Genomic DNA, 27,825 nt, shown 5'->3' with positions numbered 1-27,825 from the left:
ACAACGCTGGTATTTCTTTCAGGAAATGCAACACAATAACTGCATTGTAATATAGCACTAAAAAGATAAAATCTAATTATTCCACTGTGTCCGAGTATGATTTATTAAGTGGAATTTTGAGTACCTGACACCTAAACTTGAAAAAAATAAATAAATACATAAATAAATAAGTTGCCTTGTGAGATATAAACACATGGCATGCACCATTAAAAAGGGATATGCAAAGTCCATTGTATCAGTTATTATTTATAAATAACTATAACAATTATACATGCTGCTCCAGTCACAATGAAATGCTGTTCATGTAACAGGCCTACTGTTTTTGTCTGTTTCACAGAGTTAAGTAAAATTGCATTTTCACAATAAAAATAAAATAAAATAAAATAAAATAAAATAAAATAAAATAAAAAAGATGTTATTCATAGCATAAAAAATAAGGACCAGTGTCAAACATAACAGCAACAGAACTGAATAATTACATTGTAAGAACAGTAGATCAAATTGTTTCCCTGTAAGGCATAATTTCCAACGCGTGACACCAACACTTGAATAAAACTGAGTTTACACATAGAAATAAAGTAGCATGCAACATGCACTTGATGGATTCTGTAGGTTCATCTTCGACTTCAAGACGCCCTTCTGTCTTGGTAACAAATAGGCTAATAGGTCTACGATGCGTCACGGCGCCATCCAACTCTCAGTTTTATCCCCGCTCCTCTCGCTCATGTGGTGTCAGTCAAACGCGATGCTGGAGAGCAGAAACGGGAGCGCGCACAAGATGTCCGGGATCACCGTTAATTACGCTTGTAATGACTGTTTAACATCAACGCAGCAGCTCAACTCGACGGAAATGTACACGCATTCGCACATTGATGAAGACGATGAACTTCTTAAGTACATTTGGAGAGAATATTTGCATCCCAAACAATATGAATGGGTGCTCATTGCTGGATATATCATAGTTTTCCTCGTATCTTTGATCGGAAACACATTGGGTAAGTTTGCAGCGCATGTGTAACTTAGAAATTTTACAGTGCTTTAAAATGTTTTATTGTCAGATGAATACAGAGGTTTGTCCGTTGTGTTTGTGGCTGGAATCTTTGTTTTGTTGTTGGAATCATGTTTTGGCACTATTATTTAATAGGCTATTATGTAAAAAAATAAAAATAAATAAATCTGTTTTCTGGCAGTAGCCTAATAATTAATTCTGTATTAAACTATAGCGGTGTCAGCGTTTAAAATCATTAATGCTAGTATAAGAGATACAAATTAAATGGCTTTTAATTGGCTCTTTAATTGGCAATTGGCTATTTGAAGGAAATGCAGTTCAAACATCGAGTATTCTGTTAAATTAATAATTTTACAGTGTTCCCATCCTCCTCATATATAAAAATGTATTGTTCTGCAACCTTAACAAAATGTAATGAAGCTTTCTGATTTGGAGGATTTTGGATGAAAGAGAAAACACTGTAATGTGACACTGTGCTTTTTAATTTTTTCGTACTGTATGTCACTGACGATGTCACAGGATCTTGACTTTTCACACTTTTCTCAATGTAAGTTTAGACATTTGATGCATCTTTCCAGGAATTCAAAAATAAGTTCAAACCCCTCAGTGATTTAAATATTATATAACAATTTTTTGCATATTAATCGTGGGTCGTGAAATTACTAACTTAGAATTCTTTAGTCACATCTTTCATGTGCTATTCTCTTTAAAGGGAAAGTGCGTAATTTCAGCATCTGTCACCAAATGGAATTGCATTCTGATTATAGAGCACAACAGTCAGATGCGGCAGTAGAAATCCTTTTTAACGATAACTTATAAACATTTGAAGACAGACCAACTGTGAGCTCCATGGTTATTAATCAATGGTAGCAATATGCTTCTGTTGAAGCCATCAATCCGTGCTAATTCAACTTTATTGTTTAAAAATCATGTTAAATAGCAGAATTCCTGGTGAAGATGCTACACATGATCCTGAAGAGCAAAGATCAACGTTTTTAATGTTATGATTCACCTCTGAGCTGGTTGGTTTGAATCATGGTTGACTACTCTTTTATGAAGGATTTTATGAAAAGTCTATGGGAAAAATTAATGAGAAAAATACTTCCAGAACTAAGACGGCTGAAAAATTGTCAAGGATATAGCTGCAGGCAGTCCTCCAAAAAGGGGCGAGAGCTCCAAACCGCCATTAAATATATAGTGAGTGCCAGAGGTGGGTAGTAATGCGCTACATTTACTCTGTTACATTTACCTGAGTAACTTTTTTGAGGAAAATATACTTTTAGAGTAGGTTTAAAAGTGGATAATTTTTACTCTCAAATTTTTTTTACTTTTACTTATTTACAATGGGCGGCGTTCCTGCCGTTACATTACTGGGTTAAATTTTAGTTAATGTGTAATTTATTGAGAGATTATTGAATGGAACTTTTACAACAGCAGAAGTTCACACAGCTGCACGCGCTGTCACAGACTGTCACAGAAGTCGAATCCAGCCTGCAGCATCATGTTCTTCAAAGTGAAACACTTTCTTCACTCCGCACAGTGAAAAAAGAATAGTTTTTTCATGCAATGCCTATATTTAACACCAAGACAAGCTGATATTTCAAGATTAAAATTGAAGCTTCAATTTATGGCAGCACTCTGGGGTAAGTTGTTGCTCTAATGCTACCGTGGGCTTTTCTATCTGAATGTGATGGTCATTTTCAGGGTGATTCTGTAACTGGGCTCTTATGACATCAGTTTTTAAGTGTACATTTTTAAATCTGCAGCAATATATCAGTGCACTTTGTCCTGCATCCCGCATGTCATGAGCAGTATTTATGCATATACTCTGCGAAGCTATCACAGCTATTTCGGGCTGATTAACTGTATAAATCCATGTAAACATCTACGTTAAGTGTAAATGCCTTTTGCTCTGCCTTTTGCGTGATTGACAACTGGAGCGCGAACAGAGACAGCATTTCTGCGCGTGCACAGCGAGGTGCGTGGGGCGTGCGCGTGAGAGATGTGCAGGCGCGAGGCAATCGTATGGCGAAGAGAGTGGCTATGTCCGAAATCATTCATTCATTCACACATTCACTATTTCCTATATAGTGAGTGGCAGTGAGTGCACTTTATCTCAGCAATGAGTGAACGAAATGAGTGAGTGAATTCAGATGCTGACGTATACACTGAGCATTGGAGCTCTGCGGCTGTCGCAGAAACAGCGTCACATATGAACTTTTAAAATACTTGGGCCTTACTTGTTATTCTTATTAAATAATATATTAACACAATAAATCTTCATTCTGTATGTCATTTTTAATATATATGTTAATATAAAGAGTAAACACATTTCATCAAATGTACATTATTGCATTTATTTGTTATACTTTAGTATCTTTAAACTCCAGTACAAGCTGGGTAGCATTTCATCCGACCATAAACAGCACCAAAGTTATCATAACCTACATGTTATAACCGAATATTTAAATGATCCACAGAATTATAATTTCCACTGTGTGCAGTCTTCCTGAGTTAAAATAATATTTAGTAAATAAATAATTCTTCAGCTTAATGGCAAAATTCTGTATAAATATAAATAAAGAGTACATTTTAAAATGTATCTGTATGTTTTGCCTCTCTATATGTTGTTATTTTAATCAAGTAATGATTTGTCAAAAAGTAATTTAATACATTCAGCATGAAATAAAACATTGCAGGAGTGAAGGAAGAAATGGCAGACACCTGAAATAGTGCACTATATAGTGGATGGGGGGAGTTTCAGACACAGCAAGTGTTCCGCGACCGGGGTTGGTGACCTACCTTGGCTGCGTATTCTGCGTTTAGAGAGAGGCGGTACTGCTGTACAGAACTAATGATCTAAATTCTTTCGACACTGAAATTGTAACTACACTGAAATAAGAATCCATGCAGGACTTTAAAAGCTATGAAATAGCTAAAGTAGGCATTAATAAAACATGATCTTGCTTTTGTTTATATTTCAGCATTATGTATAAAATCCTTGTGGGACATTTTCAAGTTTTCACTGTAATAATTACTAGAAAGGTTTCCAAACCTCTCTTCTTATTGACAAATTCATCCAGATCTGACAAGTGTCCTAAAAGTGATAGTTCACCCAAAAATTCTCTCATTTACTGACCCTCATGCCATCCCAGATGTGTATGACTTTCTTTCATCTGCTGAGCACAAATGAAGATTTTTAGAGGAATATTTCAGCTCTGTAGGTCCATAAAATGCAAGTGAATGGGTGCCAACATTTTAAAGCTAAAAAGAAAAAATCAAATAAGTCAGCATAAATATAATCAATAAGACTCTTCAGAAGTGATGTGATATGAGAATGTGTGGATGAGAAACAGAGAATTTCACATTCTTCTTCTTTTGTTTTAAATGATTCACATTTTTCTCTGCATATCGCCCCCTGCTGGGCAGGGAGAAGAATGTCTACCAAAAAATGCCAAATATTGATTTGTTTCTCACCCACACCTATCATATCACTTCTGAAGATATAGATTTAAACACTGGAGTCTTATGGATTACTTTTATGCTGCCTTTATGTGCTTTTTGGAGCATCAAAATGTTGGTACCCATTCACTTGCATTGTACTGACCTACAGAGCTGAAATATTCTTCTAAAAACCATAAATTGTGTTCTGCAGAAGAAAGGAAGTCATACATATCTGCGATGGCATGAGGTTGAGTAAATGATGAGAGAATTTTAATTTTTAGGTGAACTATCCCTTTAAAGTGATAGCTCAGCCATAATTTAATATTGTCATCATTTCCCTACCCTCATGTTGTTCCAAACCCGTGTGACCTTCTGTATTCTGTGGAACACAAAATAAGTTAGACAGAATGTTAGAGACTGACAGACTCAGTCACCATTCACTTTCAAAATATGGAGAGAAAAAAAAAACACATTCACTTAAAGTAAATAGAGACTGAAACATTCTGTCTAATATCTACTTAGTGTTGCATGGAAGAAAGAAAGTCATATGGGTTTGAAACAACATGATGGTGAATGATGACAGAATTTCCATTAATAATAATAATAATTCTGTAATACATGTTAAATGTGTATGTAATGGGATATAGGGTAGATAATGTCTATTATGTAATTTGTGAAAGTAATGAGTTACTCACAACTTGAGTACTCTTTTAATTGGATATTTTCTTACTCTTACTCTAGTGATTATTTATGTTAGTACTTTTACTTCTACTTGAGTAATTTTTTTTTTTTTAAAGTAATTGTACTTTTACTTGAGTACAGTTTTTGTCTACTCTACCCACCTCTGGTGAGCCCCTTACCTAACCCTTTCTCTAACCTTAACTGTGAGTGGAAGTGACACCCCCTTTTCGAATTGGCACAACCCTCTTTTGGAGTAACCTCGCCCCTTCTGGAATAACCACGCCCTCTTTTGGAGATTCCGCTCCAATTTGGAGGTCTCCGGCCTGCAGCTATACCTTTTGGAAAAATTGGGCACGTACTGTTGTGCACTATTTATATGCAACCAATGGTGTGAGTTTGGAGGTGGAGCTACATATTTGTCGACCAAAGGCAGACAGGGGGAGTGTTTGAGATTTCTTTCTTGCCGCTAGTGGTGGAGAAAAGACACACTTCGTGTTTCACTTGCTCTCTGTGGAAGATGGCTTCAAATTATCTGACTTCAAACAACTTATAATTTTTTTATTTTTTTTTTTTTATAATTATAATGTTTTTATCACACATTTGCACATATACAGTGAAATTCTTTTTTTTTTTCACATATCCCAGCTAAGCTGGGGTCAGAGTGCAGGGTCAGCCATGATACAGTGCTCCTGGAGCAGATAGGGTCAAGGGCCTTGCTCAAGGGCCCAACAGTGGCATCTTGGCAGTGCTGGGGCCTGAACCCCCGACCTTCTGATCAGTAACCCAGAGCCTTAACCGCTGAGCTACCACTGCCCACCAACTTGATTTTTGCCAAGGGTGTCACAGTTACTGACTGTTTGTGGAGATCCCACATTCTTCAGTCGGAGGTATGACACACTTGTCCATTCGGAATGGTGGAGGGGTGAGTGCTATTGCTGATGAAAACGTTCAGATCAGCATGACGCCTTGTCAGTTTTCAGTAAAAGAAGAAGCTCATTGGTCACTTGACGAGACTGCAAGAGTCAGCCCCAGAACAATTTTTAATTTGCTTTACAGAGCCATTACTGGCAGATGCTAATAGGTGCTCTGTCTCTCACCTGCTGCCCGGTGATGATGTAAATGAAGGTTTCGCCTGAAAATCGCTGGAAAATTCGGCTAGTGTGACGTCAGCTTTATGTGCGTATCTGTATGGATTGCAGTATGGATACACTTTATACATAATTACAATATTTTGTGATCAAAGATATTACAATGTCATTGATCCATCCACATGTTATGACACTTACTGCATCACTCTCGTTTATCAGTACATGATGGAGAAACTTTGTCCAAGAAATACTTTTTTAATGGCAAATGTATTTCTAAATGAAATAAAGATGGGACTAAAGAAAGTGGTCATTGGCAAAATTTGTATTGCTAAATTTAATAGAGTGCAACAGTGCCCATCCACTATTTCAGCCATCTTAGTTCGGGAATTATATTTTCCATTCAATTCTTCCATAGGGATTTAATAAAATCCTTCATAAAAGAGTTCTAAGCCATGGACCAAACCAGCCAACTCCAAGGTATATCACAGCATTACAAACTTCAAAAAGACAAAGTTACAAGACAGGGTTTAATGTCTTTCATGAGGGAATTAATTAAAATCCAATGATTTTAGCAATGTGAATGATGTAATCAAATTACAAACAATGGAAAAATATTAAAATATTGATTTAAAGTTGTTTATTATAAGTATAAAAAATATTCAGACACACAGATAAATAAGTAGTTTGCGAGTGTAGGGAGACCTACTCGATTGTGTCATTCACAGTGTGTCATGGGAGTGGGCGGTCTCTGCAGAGCTTGTTTGGTGTGCTTTGTTGGCAGCGATTCTCTGATTAGTGGATCTTTTCTCTTTAGGATTCACATGCAGGTAGATCTTCATCAGGAATTCCACTATTTAATATAATAAAAATTTAAAAAAATAAGTTGAAATAATGCAGACTGATGACTTCAACAGAGGCACACATTATACCATCAATTAGCAACCTCACCACTTATGGTAGGTTTGGTAGATCTGCTTTTGTAAGGTTTTAAAGTTGTAGTTAAAAATAAACTCGCCTTTGGGGAAAATCTATAAGATTTTTCCTTCCAGAACCCAACTGTTGTGCTTTAATATCAAAGCTCAGCAAGGATTGCCAGGTCTAAAGGGGGGCTAAGGGTGGCATTGCCCCTCTAGACTTGCCTCAAGCCCCCCCCAGAAACTTCTGATTCCCCTGCCCCAACCGACAGTGAAAGGATCAAGGGGCACTCTGCCCCCAGGTCTGACAGTGAAATGATCAACGCTGTACCCCCTAAACATACAAGATTGCATCCTAGTACCGGCTCTGTCAACAAGTAAAATATATAAATGAAACACTGTTGATGTTACGGTGTAACATTAATGTGTATTTTTGTCATGAGGAAACATGAAATTACTAGAGCTTTTGTTAAAGAGTAAAATCTGAGAAGCTGGAACAAAAATCTCCATTTGCTTTTCTTGCATTGTTCTCTTGGAGAAACAAAAGAGTTCTCATTTGTGATTTCTCTTTCCTATGAAAAACTATTTTCCTTTTCCTGTCCTATTAAGGGGCACTTATATCATCTTAGTGATCTTGCAATTATTCAATGGTCTGCCAGGTGAGAATTCTGTCACAGAGCTACTGTAGAGCTTTGATAAGTGTCAGAAGGTTTTCTTTTTTGTTTCTTTTTTAACCCTGGAATAGCACAGATGTATTTTGGGGGTTTCATCAAACAAGTGGAGCAGGGGATACTTTAACATCACAAGGTGGTCATGTGATGAGGACATGGAAAAAAAAAAAAAAGAAGAAAGAGACAGAAATAGTATGAAAATCCAATCTACCAGCACTGCGAGGATGCTTTGAAAATGCGCTATGCATCTCATGGTGCTTCTACTTGCCTGGTGAATCAAGTGTCTTTATGTGCTAACCGACTTTTTGCGCTAAGCTCTGCCCTCTTTGTTACTCACTCACACAAACCTAACAGAACATTCCTTTTTAATGCATTTAGGGGATTTTCAGTAAAATGTTAACATGGGCTGAAATTAACATGGGCTGAAATGAAGTGTGACATTGCAAAGCATTTTTATTGCCATTTTTTAAATGACGCAGTTGTGTGATTAAAAACATTGGCGACTTTGAATTTAGAATGAATTAGCCAATATACTTCAATTCAAACAAAATCTGGCCAAAAATCTGGATTTTAATTAAAAATAAATCAATCAATTTGGGGGTTTATACTAAATGGTTAAAGGTCCACAGGTCAGTAATGGAGCAGGGTGGGTCACTTATTACATGTGCCTAATGGACACACAAAACACAAGTGGAAGAAAGATGACCAAACAGAAAATTAGAGAGCAGGTAGTTATCCAAGTAGCAGTTAATTCAATGTTTATTTTATTTATTTATTTATTTATTAGAAAAATCTGAAATAGACTTACATATTTTCAATGTAAGACTAATTACTTATCATAAGCATAATTAATATATTCTTGTGGATGTCTACCTGAAAACACTAGGAATGTGTGAGGACAAACACTTATTTGTTAAGGAAAAAATTGTTGACATACAGTACTTAAAAAGGCACCAACATATCTTGGTAGTGTGAATGAAGTGAAGTATTGAACGATTCCATTGATATAACTTAATTGTCATGGCAAAGGCAGAGACAGACTCTCAGAGATAAAGACAGAAAATGAGAGGGCATTTATTTATACAGGGGAAAATGGATTTTATCTGGCAAAATATTTACAATCAGAAATAAATCTATTCTTTGCTAAAGCAATACTTTTAATTACAATCATAATGTTTATAATACATCAATCATTATGATTGATGTATTATAAACATTGAATGCTTAGGTTGAAATTAAAGGTTTAAAAGAATAAGACATATAAGTTATCTGATGGTCATTTTGATGATAGCACACACAAACTGTTATTGGTAAGAGAAAAAAGTTAATGACATAACTACAGAAAAAGGCATCAACATATCTTGGTAGTGTGGATGACCAGAAAGGGATAGTTCACCCCAAAATGAAAATTCTCTCATTATTTACTCACCCTCATGCCATTCCAGATGTGTATGACTTTCTTTCTTCTGCTGAACACAAACAAAGATATTTAGAAGAATATCTCACCTCTGTAGTTCCATACAATGCAAGTGAATGGTGACCAGAACTCCAAAAGCTTCAAAAAGGAGATACAGTCAGCATAAAAGTAATCCATAAGACTCCAGTGGTTTAATCAATGTCTTCTGAAGTGATCCAGTTGGTCTTGGGTGAGAACATACCAAAATATACTATAACTATAAAAGTGTGCATTTGGGACAGACTTAAAGACTTCAATCAGATGACACATTATTTTACATTGTGTTTTTATTTGCATGCAGTTTTACAAATTATTATTTGAAAAAGTCATGGCATTGATAGATATGGTGAAGGAACACACTTTAAACTCACTATTGACTATTTGTATTTATTAAATAATTTCAAGCAACACACTGACAATAAAGCATTAGATAATTTAATCAAGAACCTCTGAAATACAAAGCTCACATACTGTACAACTACAAAAAAAAAAAAAAAAAAAGCATTGTTTTAAATCTTTAGAGAACAAATAAACATGATTCAGACACATGGATGGTTACAAGAAGGTGTGTAGAACACAGTAAAATGTATAGAAAGATCAAACCACTATATATTTGCAATTGTTTTTATAAAATACACACAGACACTCTTCTGCAGGTATACAGTAAATATCACTGTTAGACCGAATGTTGCTAAATCAATACATATAAAAAATAATTTAAAGCTACAGCCATGTGCATTAAATTATTCTCACCTGTTTTGATATTTTAGAGACTCACAATAATTCTAAAATCCTCTTTGAAACAACAGTAGCAAAGGTTTAATGTTATGTCACTTACTTTTATGAATGTAAAATGTCATAAAAAAATAAAATTTAATAGGAGGTATTCCATATCTCTGTAAAATTAAATTAAAAAAAAGTTTTGAACCAGTGGGCACCATGTGGGAGTCGGACGTGTGTGACAACGAGCTCTGCGCACTTTGCTAGTTTTTAATAATTTTTATGTCATAAACCAGTGAGATTGGATACACCCTGCTATATAACTTTTCTATGAAGTCAACATGTCAAAGAATTCAAAATCCTCGGGCTCTGGAGATATTAAAAGACACTTACGTGCTCGGGGCCTGGGTAGCTCAGTGGTAAAAGACGCTGGCTACCACCCCTGGAGTTCGCTAGTTCGAATCCCAGGGCGTGCTGAGTGACTGAGTGGTCTCCTAAGCAACCAAATTGGCCCGATTGCTAGGGAGGGTAGAGTCACATGGGGTAACCTCCTCGTGGTCGCTATAATGTAATTTGTTGTCGGTGGGGCGCGTGGTGAGTTGAGCACCGATGCCGCGGTGGATGGCGTGAAGCCTCCACACGCATTATGTCTCCGTGGCAATGCGCTCAACAAGCCACGCGATAAGATGCGCGGGTTGATGGTCTCAGATGCGGAGGCAACTGGGATTCATCCTCTGCCACCCGGATTGAGGCAAATCACTACGTGACCATGAGGACTTAAAAGCGCACTGGGAATTGGGCATTCCAAATTGGGTGAAAAAAAAAAGACACTTACATGCTCAAGCTGAAACCCCAGAGAGGGCCGCAGACCAGAGACTCAGTTTGGATGGTGCGGTGGGAGAAATTCAGTGTCAGATGTCCAGTATGTCTGTAATGCTGGCGAAGGTCGTGGCGGACTTGGAGGATCTTGCTGTAATACGTTGATCGATTACTGCGATGGAAACTAAATTCACTGTGTTGGTTACAAGAATCAGGGACGTTGAGAAATGGATAGATTATCTGGAGTCATCAGAGAGGGAATTAGCTGCTAATCCACTAGCATCCAAAGCAGATATGGAACGCATTTGGGAAAAGTTGGAAGACCTTGAGAATCGTAATCGGTGAAACAGCGTCCGAATTGTTGGGATTCCTGAGAACGAAGAAGGCCAAAATATGGTGAAATTCCTAGAAGAGCTCTTCCCGAGTCTGCTCGACATAACAGGCCATAAGCTGGAAATCGAGCGAGCTCACAGGGTCCCAGCTCGCAGATCCGCTGAGGGAGACAGGCCCCAATCAATTCTGGCCAAATTTATGAGATCATCCGATAAAGATCTTTTGTCTCTGCCCATGCCCACGACCACAGAGGTCGCTCCCAAGTCTCTTCCTGTGTACACGACCACAGAGGTCGTTCCCGAGTCTCTTCCAGTGTCCACGACCACAGAGGTCGTTCCCAAGTATATGCCCATGTTCACGAACACAGAGGTCGTTCCCGAGTCTCTGCCAGTGTTCACGAGCATGGAGGACGTTCCCAAGTCTCTGCCCATGTTCACGACCACGGAGGTCGTTCCCAAGTCCCTGCCCATGCTCACAACCATGGAGGTCATTTTCCAGTCATCCAGGACTCTTAGCTTTGAGCCTCCCACGGCTCCGCCATCCACGACTTCGCCCCTTGAGCCTCCCATGGCTCCGCCATCCACAGCTTCACCCCTAGAGCCTCCCACGGCTCCGCCTTCCATGGCTTCGCCCCTAGAGCCTTCCACGGCTTCGCCCCGCGAGCCTCCCACGGCTTCGCCACTTGAGCCTCCCACGGCTCCACCTTCCATGGCTTCACCCCTCGAGCCTCCCACGGCTCTGCCTTCCACAGCTTCGCCCCTCGGGCCTCCCACTGCTCCGCCTTCCACGGCTTCGCCCCTCAAGCCTCCCACGTCTCCGCCTTCCACGGCTTTGCCCCTCGAGCCTCCCACGGCTCCGCCTTTCACAGCTTCACCCCTCGAACCTCTCACAGCTCCACCTTCCACGGCTTCGCCACTTGAGCCTCCCACAACTCCACCTTCCACGGCTTCGCCCCTCGAGCCTCTCACGGCTCTACCTTCCATGACTTTGCCCCTCGTCATGGCTTCCAAGCCAGAGTTCCACGTCATGGCTGCCAAGCCAGAGTTCCACGTCATGGTCGCTGAGCTTGCGCCACATTCTGCCCCAAATCCTTAGTGTGCTCCAGGCCATGTCACAGCAATGCCAGAGTTAGCTCCAGGCCATGTCACAGCCACGCCAGAGTCAGCTCCAGGCCATGTCACAGCCACGCCAGAGTCAGCTCCAGCCCATGTCACAGCCACGCCAGAGTCAGCTCCAACCCATGTCACAGCCACGCCAGAGTCAGCTCCAGGCCATGTCACAGCCATGCCAGAGTCAGCTCCAAGCAATGTCACAGCCACGCCTCAGCCTGCTCCATGCCATGTCACAGCAGCACCTCAGCCTGCTCCATGCCATGTCACAGCAGCACTTCTGCTCCACGGTCCAGGCCCGCCTCTGCTCCACGGTCCAGGCCTGCCTCCACTCTATGAGCCAGCATCCATGCCATGTTTCCAAGTCATGCCATGTAGCCACGTCCCCCCCCCACACACACGTCAAGTCGCCCCACCCCCCCACTGTGAACTTTGTGTTTATGTTTTGGGGGCGTTGGGAGCCGCCCCTAGTGGGGGGGATATGTCACGTTTATGTGTTTTGTTCTTGTTTTCATGTCTTTTATTTTTAAGTTTAGTTCCTGTTCCTGTTCAGGTCATGTGGTGTCATGTGATTTCCTGTTCTCTCATGTGATCTTGCCATGTGTTTCCCCTGTTCATGTGTCTTGTTTTCATTGGTTCATTGTTTGATTACCTTGTTATCAGTCTTGTCTTTTCATTGGTTAAAGTTCATTTAGTCTTGTTATCTTGTTTATAGTTTAGTCTTGTGATTGGTTGTCTTGTTTACCTGTTACCCATGTCCTTGTATTTAAGCCCTCATGTTTGCCATTTGTCGATTGTCAGGTATTGTTAATGTAACATTGTTTTCATGTCTAGTCAAGTCAAATCAAGTCAAGTCTAGTCAAGTTGTTCATGTTTATGTTTTGTTTTGTTCATGTTTATAGTTAGGGCTTCTAGTGATCACGACTGGAAATAAACTGCACTTGGGTTTCTCACTTCATCATTGTCTTCGTCTGCCTGTCATTGCCTGCTGAGCTTCGTTACACTAAGGATGGCCGCAAAATATTTACATGCCCACAGCAAGCATTGTCTTTCATAGAGACAATGGGGTGAGTAAGCCATTTGGTGTGAGCTTGACTCGCTGAACATACAGTTGACTGTCTGAGGAAGCTGGGTGTCTTTTTGTTTCTTTTTGTGTTGATTCTGCCTAGCAGCTGGAGTTTGTTTTGTGTAGTAACACTTTTTCAAGAAAATCTTGCATCGACGGAGGATCGCATTTGCACTGATTTTCCCAGCCAAATTGGGAATAGATACTAAGGATGGCCACAAAATATTTACATGCCCACAACAAGCGTTGTCTTTCATAAAATCAATGGACTGAGGAAGTCATTGTGTGTTTATAACGTTGCTCCCAAGTGAGCTTGGCTTGCTGAACATACATTTGACTGTCTGAGGAAACTGGGCGACTTTTTTGTTTCTTTTTGTGCTGGTTCCGTCTAGCGGCTGGAGTTTGTTTGTGGAATAACACTCCATCAGGACAGTTGTGGATGATTCTGCATGTTCCTTGTGTTTATGCCTCCTATTGGCTGGAGTTTGTTTTGTGGATTATTTTTTGCAGGACATTGGAAGGATTAGGTCATCTGCTGCACTTATGTAACAGCCAGCTCACTAAACATTAGTTTAACTGTCCAAGGAAACTGAACGGCTTTTTTTTGTGTGTATGTGTGTGCTGGTTCCGCTAGCGGCTGGAGTTTGTTTTGGGGAGGAACACCTTCAAGACAGTTTTGTGAATTAATCTACAAGTTCTTTGTGTTTATTCTGCTTATTGGCTGGAGTTTGTATTACAGTTTTTCTTCTGTTTTGTAATTCTGTCTCACAAAATTTGTACAGAAGCACCGGACTCGAGCAAACCGACGGCAAATTTGTCATAGGCGTACATGGACTGTTTGAGTTTAGAGGGATGGACGCCGGTTGGCGCTGTCGTGTGCGAGGGTAATGTGCACGTTTTTCTTTTTTCTGTTTGTTTGGTTCGGGGGGAAGTTCAGGGTTTGATGTTGCACTAATGCGGTCTTTATAATTTTATTTTTGACACACAATCTATTTTTTCTGTGATATGTCAAAATTTCAGATGTTAATATGAGTGGATTATCTCTCTCCACGTGGAATGTGAATGGGTTGGGGCACCCCATAAAAAGAAGGAAGGTTATTTCTTTTCTTAAACTTAAAAAAATATGATATAGTGTTTCTTCAAGAAACACATCTTTCTCCGCAGGAAGCTGAAAAATTTGGGAAGATATGGGGTGGACATGTTTTCTTTAGTGCTGGCTCAAGTAAGAGCAGGGGAGTCATTACATTGATAAGTAAACATCTACAATTCAAATGTCTCAAACTGAGCAAAGATAAATTAGGAAGAGTCATTATTGTTTTAGTAGAAATTCAGGGGCAAAGGTTGATTTTGGCTAATATTTACGCACCTAACGCTGATGATCAGGGCTTTTTTATAGATCTTGAAGGGATGTTGCAAGCCATTGGCACCCCTCATGATATAATATTGGGAGGAGACTTTAATCTTTTGATGGACTCAGTTCTTGATCATAGTGAAGCAAAAGTGTGTAAGCCCCCTAGAGCAACATTGACGCTTCACAGGATGTGTAAAAATGTTGGTCTTACAGATATTTGGAGACTGTTAAACCCATCTGGGAGGGACTATACATTTTTTTCATCAGTCGATAAGATTTCTTCTAGAATATATATATATATATATATATATATATATATATATATCTTTTTTATCTTAGTCCCTCATTTCATCTGTTGTTGATTGTTCAGTTGGAAACATCTTAGTCTCATGCCCTGGTGAGTTTAGAGGAGTTGCCACATATGGAGAAAAAGAAATCATAAAGTTGGCGCTTTAATGTATCCCTTTTGCAAAATTCTGATTTCCAAAAAATTTTATAGGCTGAAATCAGTGTTTATATGGAGACCAACTGGTCCTCAGTATGTCTGTGGGCGTGGCTTGGGAGGCACTTAAGGCGGTTCTTAGGGGTCAGATCATACATTATGCCTCGTTCATCAAAAAATCCAAAGCACGAGAACTCGTGGAGTTGGAAGGGAATATTAAAAGTGCGGAGGCAGAGCTGAATAACTGAATGTTGTCTGATGGCCTCAGAGAATTGACCCGATTGAAATACAGATATAATATTATTATGTCGTGGAAGGTGGTGTTTTGGTTATTCAGGGCAAGATAGTCATACTTTAAGTCGGGGGACAAGGCAGGGAAGCTTTTGGCTAGATATATAAAGCAGAGAGAGTCTTTTTCTACCATTCCCTCAATTAAATCTACTGGTGGTGAAATTTTTACCTCGGCCATTGATAGTAATAATGCTTATAAAGAATTCTAACTTGATTTCTATAGTTCTATGTCTTCGTCTACTGATAAGGATATTAGAAATTTTGTGGAACCATTAGAACTCCCTAAACTGACGACTGAGCAAAAAAAATTATCTTGATTCTGAGATAACCTTGGAGGAGCTTGGTGAGGTAATTAAGGCCTTGCCTACAGACAAGGCTCCGGGGCCAGATGGTTTTGCCGCTGAGTTTTTTTAGATCTTATGCTTCAGAACTGGCTCCACTTTTGTTAGAAGTTTATACAGAATCATTAAAGAATGGAAAGCTCAAGCCCGGATCAGTCTGATTCTTAAAAAAGACAAAGATCCAAGCAAGTGTAAGAGTTATCGTTATCATCAAGAGTTATTCCCTGATCTAGCTAGACATTAAAATATTGTCAAAAATTTTGGCTAACCAATTAATTAAAGTTATGACATCTCTTATACATATAGATCAGGTGGGGTTTATTTGGGGCCGCAGCTCTTCTGACAACATTAGATGTCTCATCAATATTATGTGGTAAGTGGCGAATGATCAGACTCGAGTTGTGGTCATCTCACTTGATGCTGAAAAGGCATTTGATATGGTTGAATGGGATTATCTTTTTAAGATTTTGGAAATATATGGGTTCAGGAATACTTTTATTGTATGGATTAAGTTACTTATAGACACCCGGTAGCAGCGGTACAAACAAATGGATTAATTTCAGATTATTTTACTCTGGATAGGGGCACCCGGCAGGGTTGCCCTCTTTCCCCATTATTGTTCTGTCTTGCCCTGGAACCATTAGCAGCTGCAATAAGAAGGGAAGATAATTTTCCAGGGGTGTTGGCGGGAGGCGTGGTGCATAATCTTTTGCTTTACGCAGATTATATTTTATTATTCGTCTCCGACCCCACTAGATCTATGTCTTGCCTCCACAGATTTATTAATTCCTTTTCTAAGTTCTCAGGATACAGAGTTAATTGGTCTAAATCCGAAGCTTTGGCTCTGACAGCGTACTGCCCAGTAACGGCTTTCCAGCTGGGTGCTTTCCAGTGGCCCAAACAGGGCATTAAAGAGCATCTATTATGGTTTTTCAAATATTACCTTTCATGTAGTGTGTTATATAGCTGTTTGTGAATGTAAAAAATTCTGCAAAGTTTCAAAAATCAAAGTGCACAAAATATGGAGTTATTGACACCCAAAAGAAAGAACCGATTCTGGACACCTGAAACGAGTCGTTAGTAATTCCAGACTTACTTCCTGTACTAACCTCGTAATTTGGTAACAAAAAACCCGCCTCTGGTCTGTTTGCATGTACAGCCAGTGCAGGCTGTTAGCCTGTTAGCTGTTAGCCTCTGCTAACCGGCTAACTCACGTTATTGTCAAACTACATATAAACTTACCACTGAGAAACATCCTGTTCTCGTCGTGCTTGCGATGGTGGTTCGGGTTCATCTTCCAATGTATCACTATTGGACTCGGGCTCCAATTGGTAAGGTAAAACAGACATTTTTTCAGACGAAGCTGAAACTCGGATATGGTAGTGGCCGTTTCCTTTCTGACACGCGCTGTAAGCGGTAGACCAATCACAACAGACTGGGACATCTGACCAATCAGAACAGAGTAGGGTGTCTGAAAGGAGGAGTTTAGACTGAATCCTTTTAGAACAGATCATTGAAGGAGTCATTTTTGACACCTAATGCTGCAATTTAAACTATGAGCATGATATGTAGGGTGATGTAGAGTTTGTCAAAGAATATCTGAAAATGGTTGAGTCCACTGACCTCTTTGCCAGTTCTAAACTGTGATTAGAACAGTGCCACACAAACAATTCAGGGAATTTAGCACAATGCTGTGTAGCATCCCCTGCATTTCTACCAAGCATAACCGATGCTCAGTCACATGCAAAGGACACCAAACACTGACCTAGAAAGTGTACATCCAAGCCATTTATGTCCAGATGTTCCAACAATGTTATTGAGATATTATTTGTTGTGGTCAATTCCTGCATCAGAAAAAGCTGCTTGCAAACAGACCACAAACACAGACTATCCACTGATATTGATAGACTCGTCAATCAACACACATAACTTCCTTTGGTTTGTAATAATGTTCTCAACCATTTTTTTAAAATTTATCTCAGTTGTGATATGGTCGATAAAATCAGCACGTCTTGTTGGAGTGCAAAACACAACCCACGTTAATTCCATTTAACTCTTGCAAACTCACATCAACTGGCATGTCTGTAAATGGTGTCCCATGTTTACCCATTTAATAGGCTGTTCAGAACACTTTAATGGTTGCATTTTGTTCAGCCCTCCATATCTCTTACATATTCTTCTGAATTTTGTCATAGGCTGCTAACTTCTCAATTTCACCTGCCTTTGTGTGTGCTGAAGTGTCCTTGTGTGCCTTAATTTTTCTCCACAACAATGTTTGCTGTTTCGCTTTGTCGCCGCCAAAGGGGAAAATTGCTCATTCACTCCACTCAGTCGACAGCCTAATCCCCTGCTCTTTACAAATGGAAAATTATTTCACTTTACTGCACAATGGGCACCAAAGCTTTTTGTTTCTGACTATAAGCCAGTTGTTTCCTTTGTAGAAGTACTGCATCTGGTCTTTGGATCAGCAATCAGGACATCCATTCACATCTTGACAAACGTTGTTATTTTTGTCAGAAAGGCCTATTATCTGAGGTGGAAAAGTTAGTAACGACCAGAGGCTGTTCAGCCAATAATTGATTCACTGGGGTGTTAGAGGTGCTGTGGTTACCTTGATGTTGAGGAAGGTGGAGAGTGCTTCGAGTTTGCTCTGTTTTTGTTGTGTGCAATTTACAAGATTCAGAGCGAGCTCTTTTACCCTGCCTCAGCTAGGTTAACATTCCTGTATGCAGCGGCAATGAAACCAAATTAATATGTTCCAGTCTTAATCAGTGAATTGAATAAAAACTTAATCTCAATCGCACAGAGAAAAAGGAGTGGGTAAACTTAACGATTTAGTGTACTGTGAGTAATGAAGTCTAAAGCCACTCAATAAAATGCATCACCTCCTACACTTCATTTCTTGGTGAAACTACATTACCCAGAGTCCAAATCGTAATGGATGGGAGGGAGCTGTGCATATTTTTTTTTAAAGGTGCACAACTATAAGAAATTTCCTTGTAGAGCTCTGTGAATCATGAGATTAGACTGTGGAGAAAACACGAAGAGACAGACAAACGTTATGTCTTTTTCCATTCATGTTCAGCTTATTACTTTAATAAAATATATAAATGTGAATATATATAATATACAGTACATATTTATATAGATCTTGTTTCATATTTATACTGCTACTAATAATAATACTCAATGATATCCTTCTTTTGATGTACACACAATTATATTTCACTCACGCATGCACACGCTCACATACATGTGTGCTGAACACTAAAAATGGCGATTGAACAGAGAATATAAGATACGATGCGAACTGTGACTTCAAAACACTCTTAACCAAATAATAAAATATTTCTGATATAGATTCACATCTCCAATCTGTTAATACATTACTTTCAAACATATACACATATAAAGCATGCTTTAAATGCATTAATTAAACACATTGCTTAATTGCTTGTATAACCCTCTGCAAATTAAACACTTTAAAACATAACTCACAAAACACTTTATTAAACTACTTATTCATGTGATTATCTAATCAGCCAATCATGTGGCAGCAGTGCAGTGCATAAAATCATGCAGATATGGGTCAGGAACGACACTTAATGTTCACATTAATGTTAACATTCACAACAATCAGAATGGGGAAAAAAAATGTGATCTCAGTGATATTGACCGTGGCATGATTTTTGGTGCCAGATGGGCTGGTTTTTGTATTTTTGTAACTGCTGATCTCCTGGGATTTTCACACACAACAGTCTCTAGAGTTTACTCAGAATGGTGCCAAAAACAAAAAACATCCAGTGAGTGGCCATTCTGCAGATGGAAACGCCTTGTTGATGAGAGAGGTCAACGGAGAATGGCCAGACTGGTTCGAGCTGACAGAAAGGCTACGGTAACTTAGATAAACCCTCTGTACAATTGTAGTGAGCAGAACTGCATCTCAGATAGCACAGCATGTCAAACATTGAGGTGGATGGGCTACAACAGCAGAAGACTACATTGGGTTCCACTTCTGTCAGCTAAGAACAGAAAGCTGAGGCTGCAGTGGGCCTGCCATCTGTGTACCTCAGCAGAAATCGAGATTTATCAGACCAGGCTTGGTGAGCCTGTGCCCACTCATATTTCCCATCATATTTCAATGCTACTCTAAAAACCACCTAACTGACATGTAAAGCAATCAGTTACAGTTGTTTTTTTCATTACATGCCATTTAGGGGTGGGTTTATCTTAAATACATCACACCATTATAAAAGACATGGGGAAATAAAGAATGTATATAATGGTGCGGCAGTCTCTGTGAGTGATTGCTCATTACAGAGTATTTCACAGACATACTGTAGTTCAGTAAACAAAGATGAATATGCAGTTATGCTCTTGGAATTTCTGCTACGTTCCTCAAACAAAACTCTGAATATCTTTTAAAAGATTTGACATCACTAACCTGGCAAACTTGGGCAAAGCTGGCAATTATTTAGTCCTCAAAGGGCTCATTGTATGAACGCAGAACCTTGTGAATATGACTCGGTTTCCAGGCGGATGATGAAAAGTTCGATGTGCTTCCACTCACAGAATTTCAATCAGACCAGCCAATAAGATTTGTACCGAGTGGTTTGAGAAAGCGTTTTCCAATTGTCTGTGCTATGTACATCAGACAGTTAAAGCATGGACTGGGGGTAAGACTAGACTTCCCTCATTATTGTGGTGCAGATCACATGCAACTCATTCAAAATGTTACACTGATTGCTTTACATTACAGTGCATTGAAGGAAGTCAAATATTTCAAACAGCTGCTTTATATAGATAGCCTCAACATTATAAACAGCACTGATGAGGAAAAGGGGGAAAAACACAGTGGCATGTACCATTATAAATTACAAGACTTTTCAGTCTACATATTATTGCCCATAAGCGTATAAGTATTTGAACAGTGATCGGTTTGTTGTCCGTACAGCTGCGTGTAGTCTGTACAGTTAGAGTTGGGCTTACTGTCACCTACCAATCGCTCCGTTGGTAGGCAAATTACTTATTATAGTGGCACTTTTCTATGCATTATTTTTTAAATAATAAATCACATTGCATCATGACATTGAGTTGACAGCCTTAATATATACATTTATACATACACACATACATGGAAATGGGAATTGACATATAGTTTAATCCACAGCATGAAAAGCATGCATTTATTTAAAGATTGTTTATTATGTTATTGTTATTTATGTGTATTATTGGTTAATTTTTGTAAAATTCTGTTTAAAACTACCCACACAGAAGTTCCAAAAACTTCCATATGAACATACAGTATGAAAGCAAAGCCTTGTCTCATAATATGGTGGTTGGCAACACAGATGGGCATAGAAAAGGATCAATAGGGAATTCCTTTAACCTCAAGGGAAAATTCAGTTTATCCTGGCAAGAGCGTGCCATTATCCACATTCCCATACTTGCACTGTATCACTGTTGTTTAAGACACCTGCTGCCTGCAATTGGGAATGGATCATTGGAAATTTCCCTCTGGGTAAAAGGGAAGTTGGCAGCCAAACCAGGACATGTGGCAACATTGATCGGTTATCGGGGTCCAAGCAGTTTTGAAAAGTGTAGAAAATGACCAAAATTGCTAAATTTGAAAGAACAGATCTGTCAAGGGTAAAGTCATTTCTATAATATGTACTCCAGTTACTTTGTAGGTATTCCATCCAACATTTCTACTCTAACTCCTTCTAGGCCATTGGTCCGATTCACACAAAATGTTCATGTATCATCTAGATGCCCTCGTGGTAAAATGGTAGCAAAAGAATATTTATTCACCCAACTGATTTTTTGGCTGTGACCCAACCTATATCCTTTGAATAATTTGACGAATCAAAGTTGTTTTGACAATTTTCTTTAAATAATTTACATGCAACATTTTGTGCAAAATGGACCAACAGTCTAGAAAGAGTTGGAAAGAGTAGGTTTTCCGGAAAACTGAAAATGGTGGAAAATGAAATTGGTTGCTAAGATATTAGCGAAAATGTAAAACTGCATATTATAGCACCAGCTATATCTGAATGGGAGGGCCCTCCATGTGAACAGATGAGGCTGTTTGGAGCAACCCCACAAGCAAAAGTAGAGAAAATTGTCTGTAAAATTAAATTGATGGATTGATTTCATCTGCTGAAACATTTGTTCTGATTGGGAGGAGAGAAAGTTTCAGTGCAAAAACAACGGTTAAATTGGCAGCCAGCGTTGCCACAAAATATGAATAGTGGCTGTTGCGGCAGCTTGGTGAATAGCGTAACATTTGCGATGGAAGAGCTTATCTGATGAGAGCAAATGCTTTGCGCAGAGTAGTATGTCATCCAAAACTGTCGCATGGATCTGTCGTGGGTAAGTGGGCGGAGCCAAATGCTGGAGGAATCATAGCAGCATGGATGTAAGCAGCTGTTTATATACGCTTACGCTGGCAATTTGATTGGTCAGATTAAATGAACATGCTCCTCCCGAACTTTGTTATGAAACGTCTTGGTTACTGATGTAACCTCTGTTCCCTGATAGAGGGAACGAGATGTTGTGTCGATGTAGTGACACTAGGGGTTCGATCTTGAGAGGCCCAATCACCTTTGCTTAAAATAGAAAAGGCCAATGAAAATTGCCGAGTGGAATGTGCATGCCACTCTCCGCCCCGGATATATAGGTATAAAAGGAGATGGCGTGCATCACTCATTCAGATTTAATCTGAGGAGCTGATAGAGAGTCCCGGCCATGTCAGTGCCGGTTCAACCGCTACCTTCTGCCTGTGCGCACACAATAGCGCGCAATCTCACAAGTGAGCTAGGATTAGCTTGTCGTCGAGATAATTGAGAATGCGTATGCCCTTCTCCCTCAGCGGGGCCAGGGCAGCCTCTGCGACCTTGGTAAAGATGTGAGGAGACAGGGACAGACCGAAGGGGAGAACTTTGTACTGGTATGCTCGTCCCTCGAAGGCGAACCGAAGAAAGGGTCTGTGTCAGGAAGGATCGATACATGAATGTACGCGTCCTTCAGGTCGATGGCCACAAACCAATCCTGATGTCGTACTGACGCCAGGATGCGCTTCTGCATTAACATCCTGAATGGAAGCCTGTGTAAGGCCTTGTTCAGGGTACGAAGGTCCAAGATTGGACCAGCACACTTACCTGTTCGCTGGCTGTCTCTCAATGGAGAATGAGGGAACGGGAGGTACTCGTGTTCGCCTGATTGACCGGAAAGAATTCCAGCGCCTGGCCATCACGAGTGCGCTGGCCCAGGGAATGAGGAGACTGCTGTTTTACCGATCATGTGGGCGCCGCGGCCCAGAGGGCACCCGGCGATATAATACTTACCATGCACTGGCCCAGGGCGATGGTGGGGCTGGAGAGTTCACCCGGGCCAGACCGGCCGGAGTCAGTTGCCTCATCCCCGGGTCGCCCGTGCCAGGGCCACCTCGAAGCCCATCTGGGGTTCTTGGGGGCCAGCTGACGGGCAGGGGGGCTGACTTCCCATGGGAGGATCTTCTTCTCTGAGGCCGGCATACGGGCTCCGATTGTATGGGAGCCGGAGCCGGCACCGCAGGGGAACGGCTCTGGCGAGAAGCAGACAGGGCACTGGACTTCGGAGGCCTAAAGACGGCCGAGTCGCACCACGGCAAGACGTGCTTAATCGCCTCGGTCTGCTTCCTCACCGTCGAGAACTGATGGCAAAATCCTCGGTGTCGCCAAAAAGCCCCCCTTGGGAGATGGGCGTATCGAGAAAGTGGACATTCACGGCGTCATGCATCTCCACAAGGTTGAGCCACAGGTGCCGCTCTTGGACCACAAGAGTGGACATCGTCCGGCCCAGGGCACGCACCGTGACTTTCATCGCCCATATGGCGAGGTCGGTCGCAGTATGCAGTTTCTACATCAGCCCTGGGTCGGTAATACCCTCGTGCAGATCTTTCAGCGCCTTGGCCTGGTGGACCTGCAGGATGGCCATGATGTGCAGGGTGGAAGCAGCTTGACCCGCAGCCTTGTAAGCCTTCGTCATTAATGAGGAAAATAACTTACAGGCCTTGGAAGGGAGCCTTGGTCGGTTGCACCAGGTGGCTGCGCCCTGCGGGCATAAACGCACCGCTACGGTGCGCTCCACATGGGGGAGCTCAACATATCCCTTAGCGGCTCCGCTGTCGAGGGTAGTTAGGATGGACGAGCCCGCGAAGCGTGTACAGGCAGAAAAAGGTGCCTTCCACAACTTTGTTAGCTCCTCGTGCACTTCCGGGAAGAAAGGCACCGGGGCGCGGCGCGGCCGTGAGTCGTGCTCCAAGCCCAGAAACCAATCATCCAGCCACAAATGCTCAGGGTAGGGTGGAGGGTTCCACTTCAGCCCGATGTTCGCAGCCGCCCGGGCAGGCACGTCTGCCATTTTAGTGTCTGCCTCATCCTGTGTTCTACCGCCCTTGGGTGGGAGCTCAGAAGATTCATCTGCTTCCGATAGCAGAAGCCCACCCTCCGATGCTGCGACCGAAAGCTCATCCTCATCGCGAGCCGCGAATGACACATTAAATCTTCCCTGAGGCGGACCGTGTGTATCGATCAACAGTTCTTCCGGATAGAATGAGCGTGCTGGGGGATGGGAGGTCCGCGGGGGTTGAGCCGGTGAAAACACTCCCATATCTGCATCCAGATCGCCCACAGTGCTTGCCGACCCGGCCAGCTGAGCATCAGCCCAGAACGGAGCGGGTCAGGGAGCAGCCGCGGTGTCTCCTTGCTTCATGAAGAAGGAAGTGAGCCATACCGCAACGTTCTGACGGGCATGTTCTCGCAATGAGAACATAACCCTTCCACGAAAGCTGCCTCGGCATGCTGGCGCCCCAAGCACTCAAGACAAATTTCATGGCTGTCCGGAGGGGAGAGATAATGGCCACATCCAGTAGCGCAAACGCGGAAGGACATCTTTAAAAAACGGCAAGTGTTTGCGCAAGCTCTTTTAGAAGGAAATATACTCTTTTGAATATACTCTTTTAGCACCCACAGACTCAGCTGCCGAAGCACCCAGGGGAAGCACAACACTCAACCATGCGAGGGTGACCGCTGATATGCAGCGTAAGCGAAAGGTGAGTGGATGAACACAAACATGCATTCGGCTCTGAAGATAAAATCTGAATGAGTGATGCACGCCATCTCCTTTATACCCGTATGTCCGGGGCGGAGAGTGGCATGCAAATTCCACTCGCCAATTTTCACTGGCCTTTTCTATTTTAAGCAAATGTGATTGGGGCTCTCAAGATCGAACCCCTAGTGTTACTACATCGACACAATGTCGAGTGAGTGACAGACAGGAAGCTCCATATCACAGATGCAATAAGCAATTTTAAGAGTCAGTGGTAAAACCATTATAATGCAGAGCCTCATCAGGGTTTGTTTTGTGATGATGACTAGCTGGCTGTACACTATGCCTCAATGTGATAAAAGGTATCTCTTTTATGTAAATCAGAGTTTTTGTCCTAGTCACAAGTGATAGGACATTCAGTCAATCACTTGGTTTCCATTTTTAAACCAGACGCCTAAACCAGACGCGACGCAATAAAATGACATTCTATAAATGGAATTTATTTTATATTAATCTGAGTTTTTGTCCTAGTCTCAACAAGCGACACAACATTCAGTCAATGTTAATATTGGTTCATATTTTTGCAGTGTCGTGCAACATTTTACATTCAGTGTGGACAGCAATCGTTAGAATGTTTTTGCACTGTATCATGTCATGACAGTGTAAGCCTAACATTAGGTTTTTGCAACTGCCAAGTAGCATAGCACCTTGCTGCAATAATATAGAATGTGCAGTCACAGGTGTGTGTTTAAAAGCATTCTACAAAGACTTCGAACTAATATGAACTAAGAACTCAAATCAAATCACTTTTATTGTCACACAACCATATACACAAGTGCAATAGTGTGTGAAATTCTTGGGTGCAATTCTGAGCAACATAGCAGTCATGACAGTGATGAGACATATTCCAATTTACAATAAACATCAGATTTACACAACACAGTTTAAAATCTAATATACACATAATTACACGCAACACAATATGCAAATAATAACATACAATGTACAGTATACAATACACAATTTAGAATACACATTATACAATAAAAAATAGTATATATAATATATATAAAATGTACAGTAGGTTGCATTGTACTGTATTGACCTTCAGGCTGTCGGTTGATAGTCAGTTGCCAGTGTGTTGTTAAGAGAGAATATAATTTATGACAGTCCAGTGTGAGATAATAAGATTAAAAATTAAGTCAGAACTGTGACTGAATATTCATTACATGTGTCTGTTCCAAAACCTAGTGAGCTTCCTTGATGTCTGTTGCATAGAGTTAAGTTTAGACATTTTTATTTGTATAGCGCTTTTTACAACACACATTGTTTCAAAGCAGCTTTACAAAAATATCATGCTGTAACAGAAAATAAAGCTGTAATGTCTGTTATGTCTTAAAGTTCTCATTGTGTGGTTTAAATGAATAATGTGACTGTAGATAATGCCTTAATAAATTATTTGTCTTTAGGCCCCCAGTGAGAAAGCCAAATGCGACTGTGGAAAGGAACACAAACCTCTGTAAGATGTTAGTTAATGGAGAAAAATAACCTTGGGATAAACCAGGCTCAATTTTTGTGCCAGTGTAAAAAGCAAGTGGGCATGGGTGGAAGTGTTTGCATTATCTGTGGGTGTATGTGCGCTAACTGTAGATAGGGGTGGGCAATATGACCAAAATATATATCAGGATATTACTAATTTTATATCATGATAACAGTATATATCATGATATAGTAATTCATTTGGAGGGAAATCATATTGTACTGCCTATTTTTGGACAATCCAGTCAGTGAATTAATTACTTCCAAATACTTCCTTTTATATAATTTTCTCTTTATTTGGAACTTGAATATAGTCCAAGTAAAAAAACTAAACAAAAAACAAAAACAAACAATTACTCAACTTGGTTTTAAATAATTTACCATAGTGCTAAATTTCACATTATGCCACATTTCAGTCTAATGTATTGTTGACCAGTATTATTATTATAAACTTTTCTCAAGAAAGACCTTCCTAAAGCAATGCAACAAAGAAAATAATGCATAAGTTATTTTTTTAAAAATCCAACAAAAATAAACACATATTGCAGAAAATATCCAAAATTATGTAAACACTTCTTGCAAATAAAAACTATGACCGGAATTAATGTGGAGCGCATCTTTTGGCTTTCGTAATATTATTTTGTGTGCTTTATTTGAGGAGATAAAACAAATTGCTGTATTACAAGTGATTATTTTTGTAGAAAACAAATTGCAGATTACATTTTTCTGCTCTGTGTTGGCTTTTGTGAACCTACACCACTGATGTCGCACCTGTTTTAATAACAAGCTCCTCTTCGTTTTCTTGACTTGTTTGGGAGTCGTCCCGTTCTGTGCTGATGTTTTTTCTGGGTTTTTCCTGGTTCAAAAATTATTGGGTTGCGCAAGATCCCCCTCAACGCTCTCCTGTATATATCAGGCAGCCTGCTGGACCCACTTCCGTACTCTACAGATAGCGCATGCAACACGCACATGAAAAACAGATGAGCGTGTCAGATGAGAAGCATAATCGTGAGTTCATGGCAAATTTGTGGCAAACTTGCAGCATTTGAGCTTGAGTAGCCCAAATTCTCCTTTTAAAAGGTCCTCTAATTCCCCAAATCTACCACCTCGCCTTCTCAGATGACCATCTCACCAATGGACTCAACAAGGCATTTCATCCCTACGATTGCTAAATGGACTGTAAGTGGTTTCCAGCCCTTTATCTCAGGTTGCCATTTCCTCCCATTCAAATCTCCCTCTCTTGTTCCCCGCTGCTTCCCAAATTCCATCAACTCTGATCCCCCTGACCGAATCCGGCTTCATGGTCAGTCCCTTCGATGCGCCTCAATTTAAACTATTTTGCATCAGCCCCATCGGAGTAGCTACCATACAATTTCTTGGAAAAAAGATCTAATCATAATAAAAGATCATAATAGATCTACAATCCCCATATAACAACCCATTTCCATTGACAAATTTTCC

The 27,825-nt window shown here is 40.5% G+C and overlaps 1 protein-coding gene across 1 annotated transcript in view; it reads left to right on the top strand.

Annotated features, from left to right (window-relative positions):
* Positions 1-778: 778 nt before the first annotated feature.
* Positions 779-27,825, top strand: part of LOC127411746 (orexin receptor type 2-like) — a 162,892-nt gene continuing 135,845 nt past the window's right edge. The window contains exon 1 of the mRNA XM_051647478.1: positions 779-995. Within this exon, the coding sequence (XP_051503438.1) occupies positions 779-995 (217 nt within the window). The remainder of the gene's footprint in view (positions 996-27,825) is intronic.

The sequence above is a fragment of the Myxocyprinus asiaticus genome, chromosome 21, assembly GCF_019703515.2.
Source record: "Myxocyprinus asiaticus isolate MX2 ecotype Aquarium Trade chromosome 21, UBuf_Myxa_2, whole genome shotgun sequence".
In the NCBI taxonomy this organism is placed as follows: domain Eukaryota; kingdom Metazoa; phylum Chordata; class Actinopteri; order Cypriniformes; family Catostomidae; genus Myxocyprinus; species Myxocyprinus asiaticus.
Note: the sequence above shows the minus strand (reverse complement) of the source record. Positions and strands in the feature narration are given on the sequence as shown.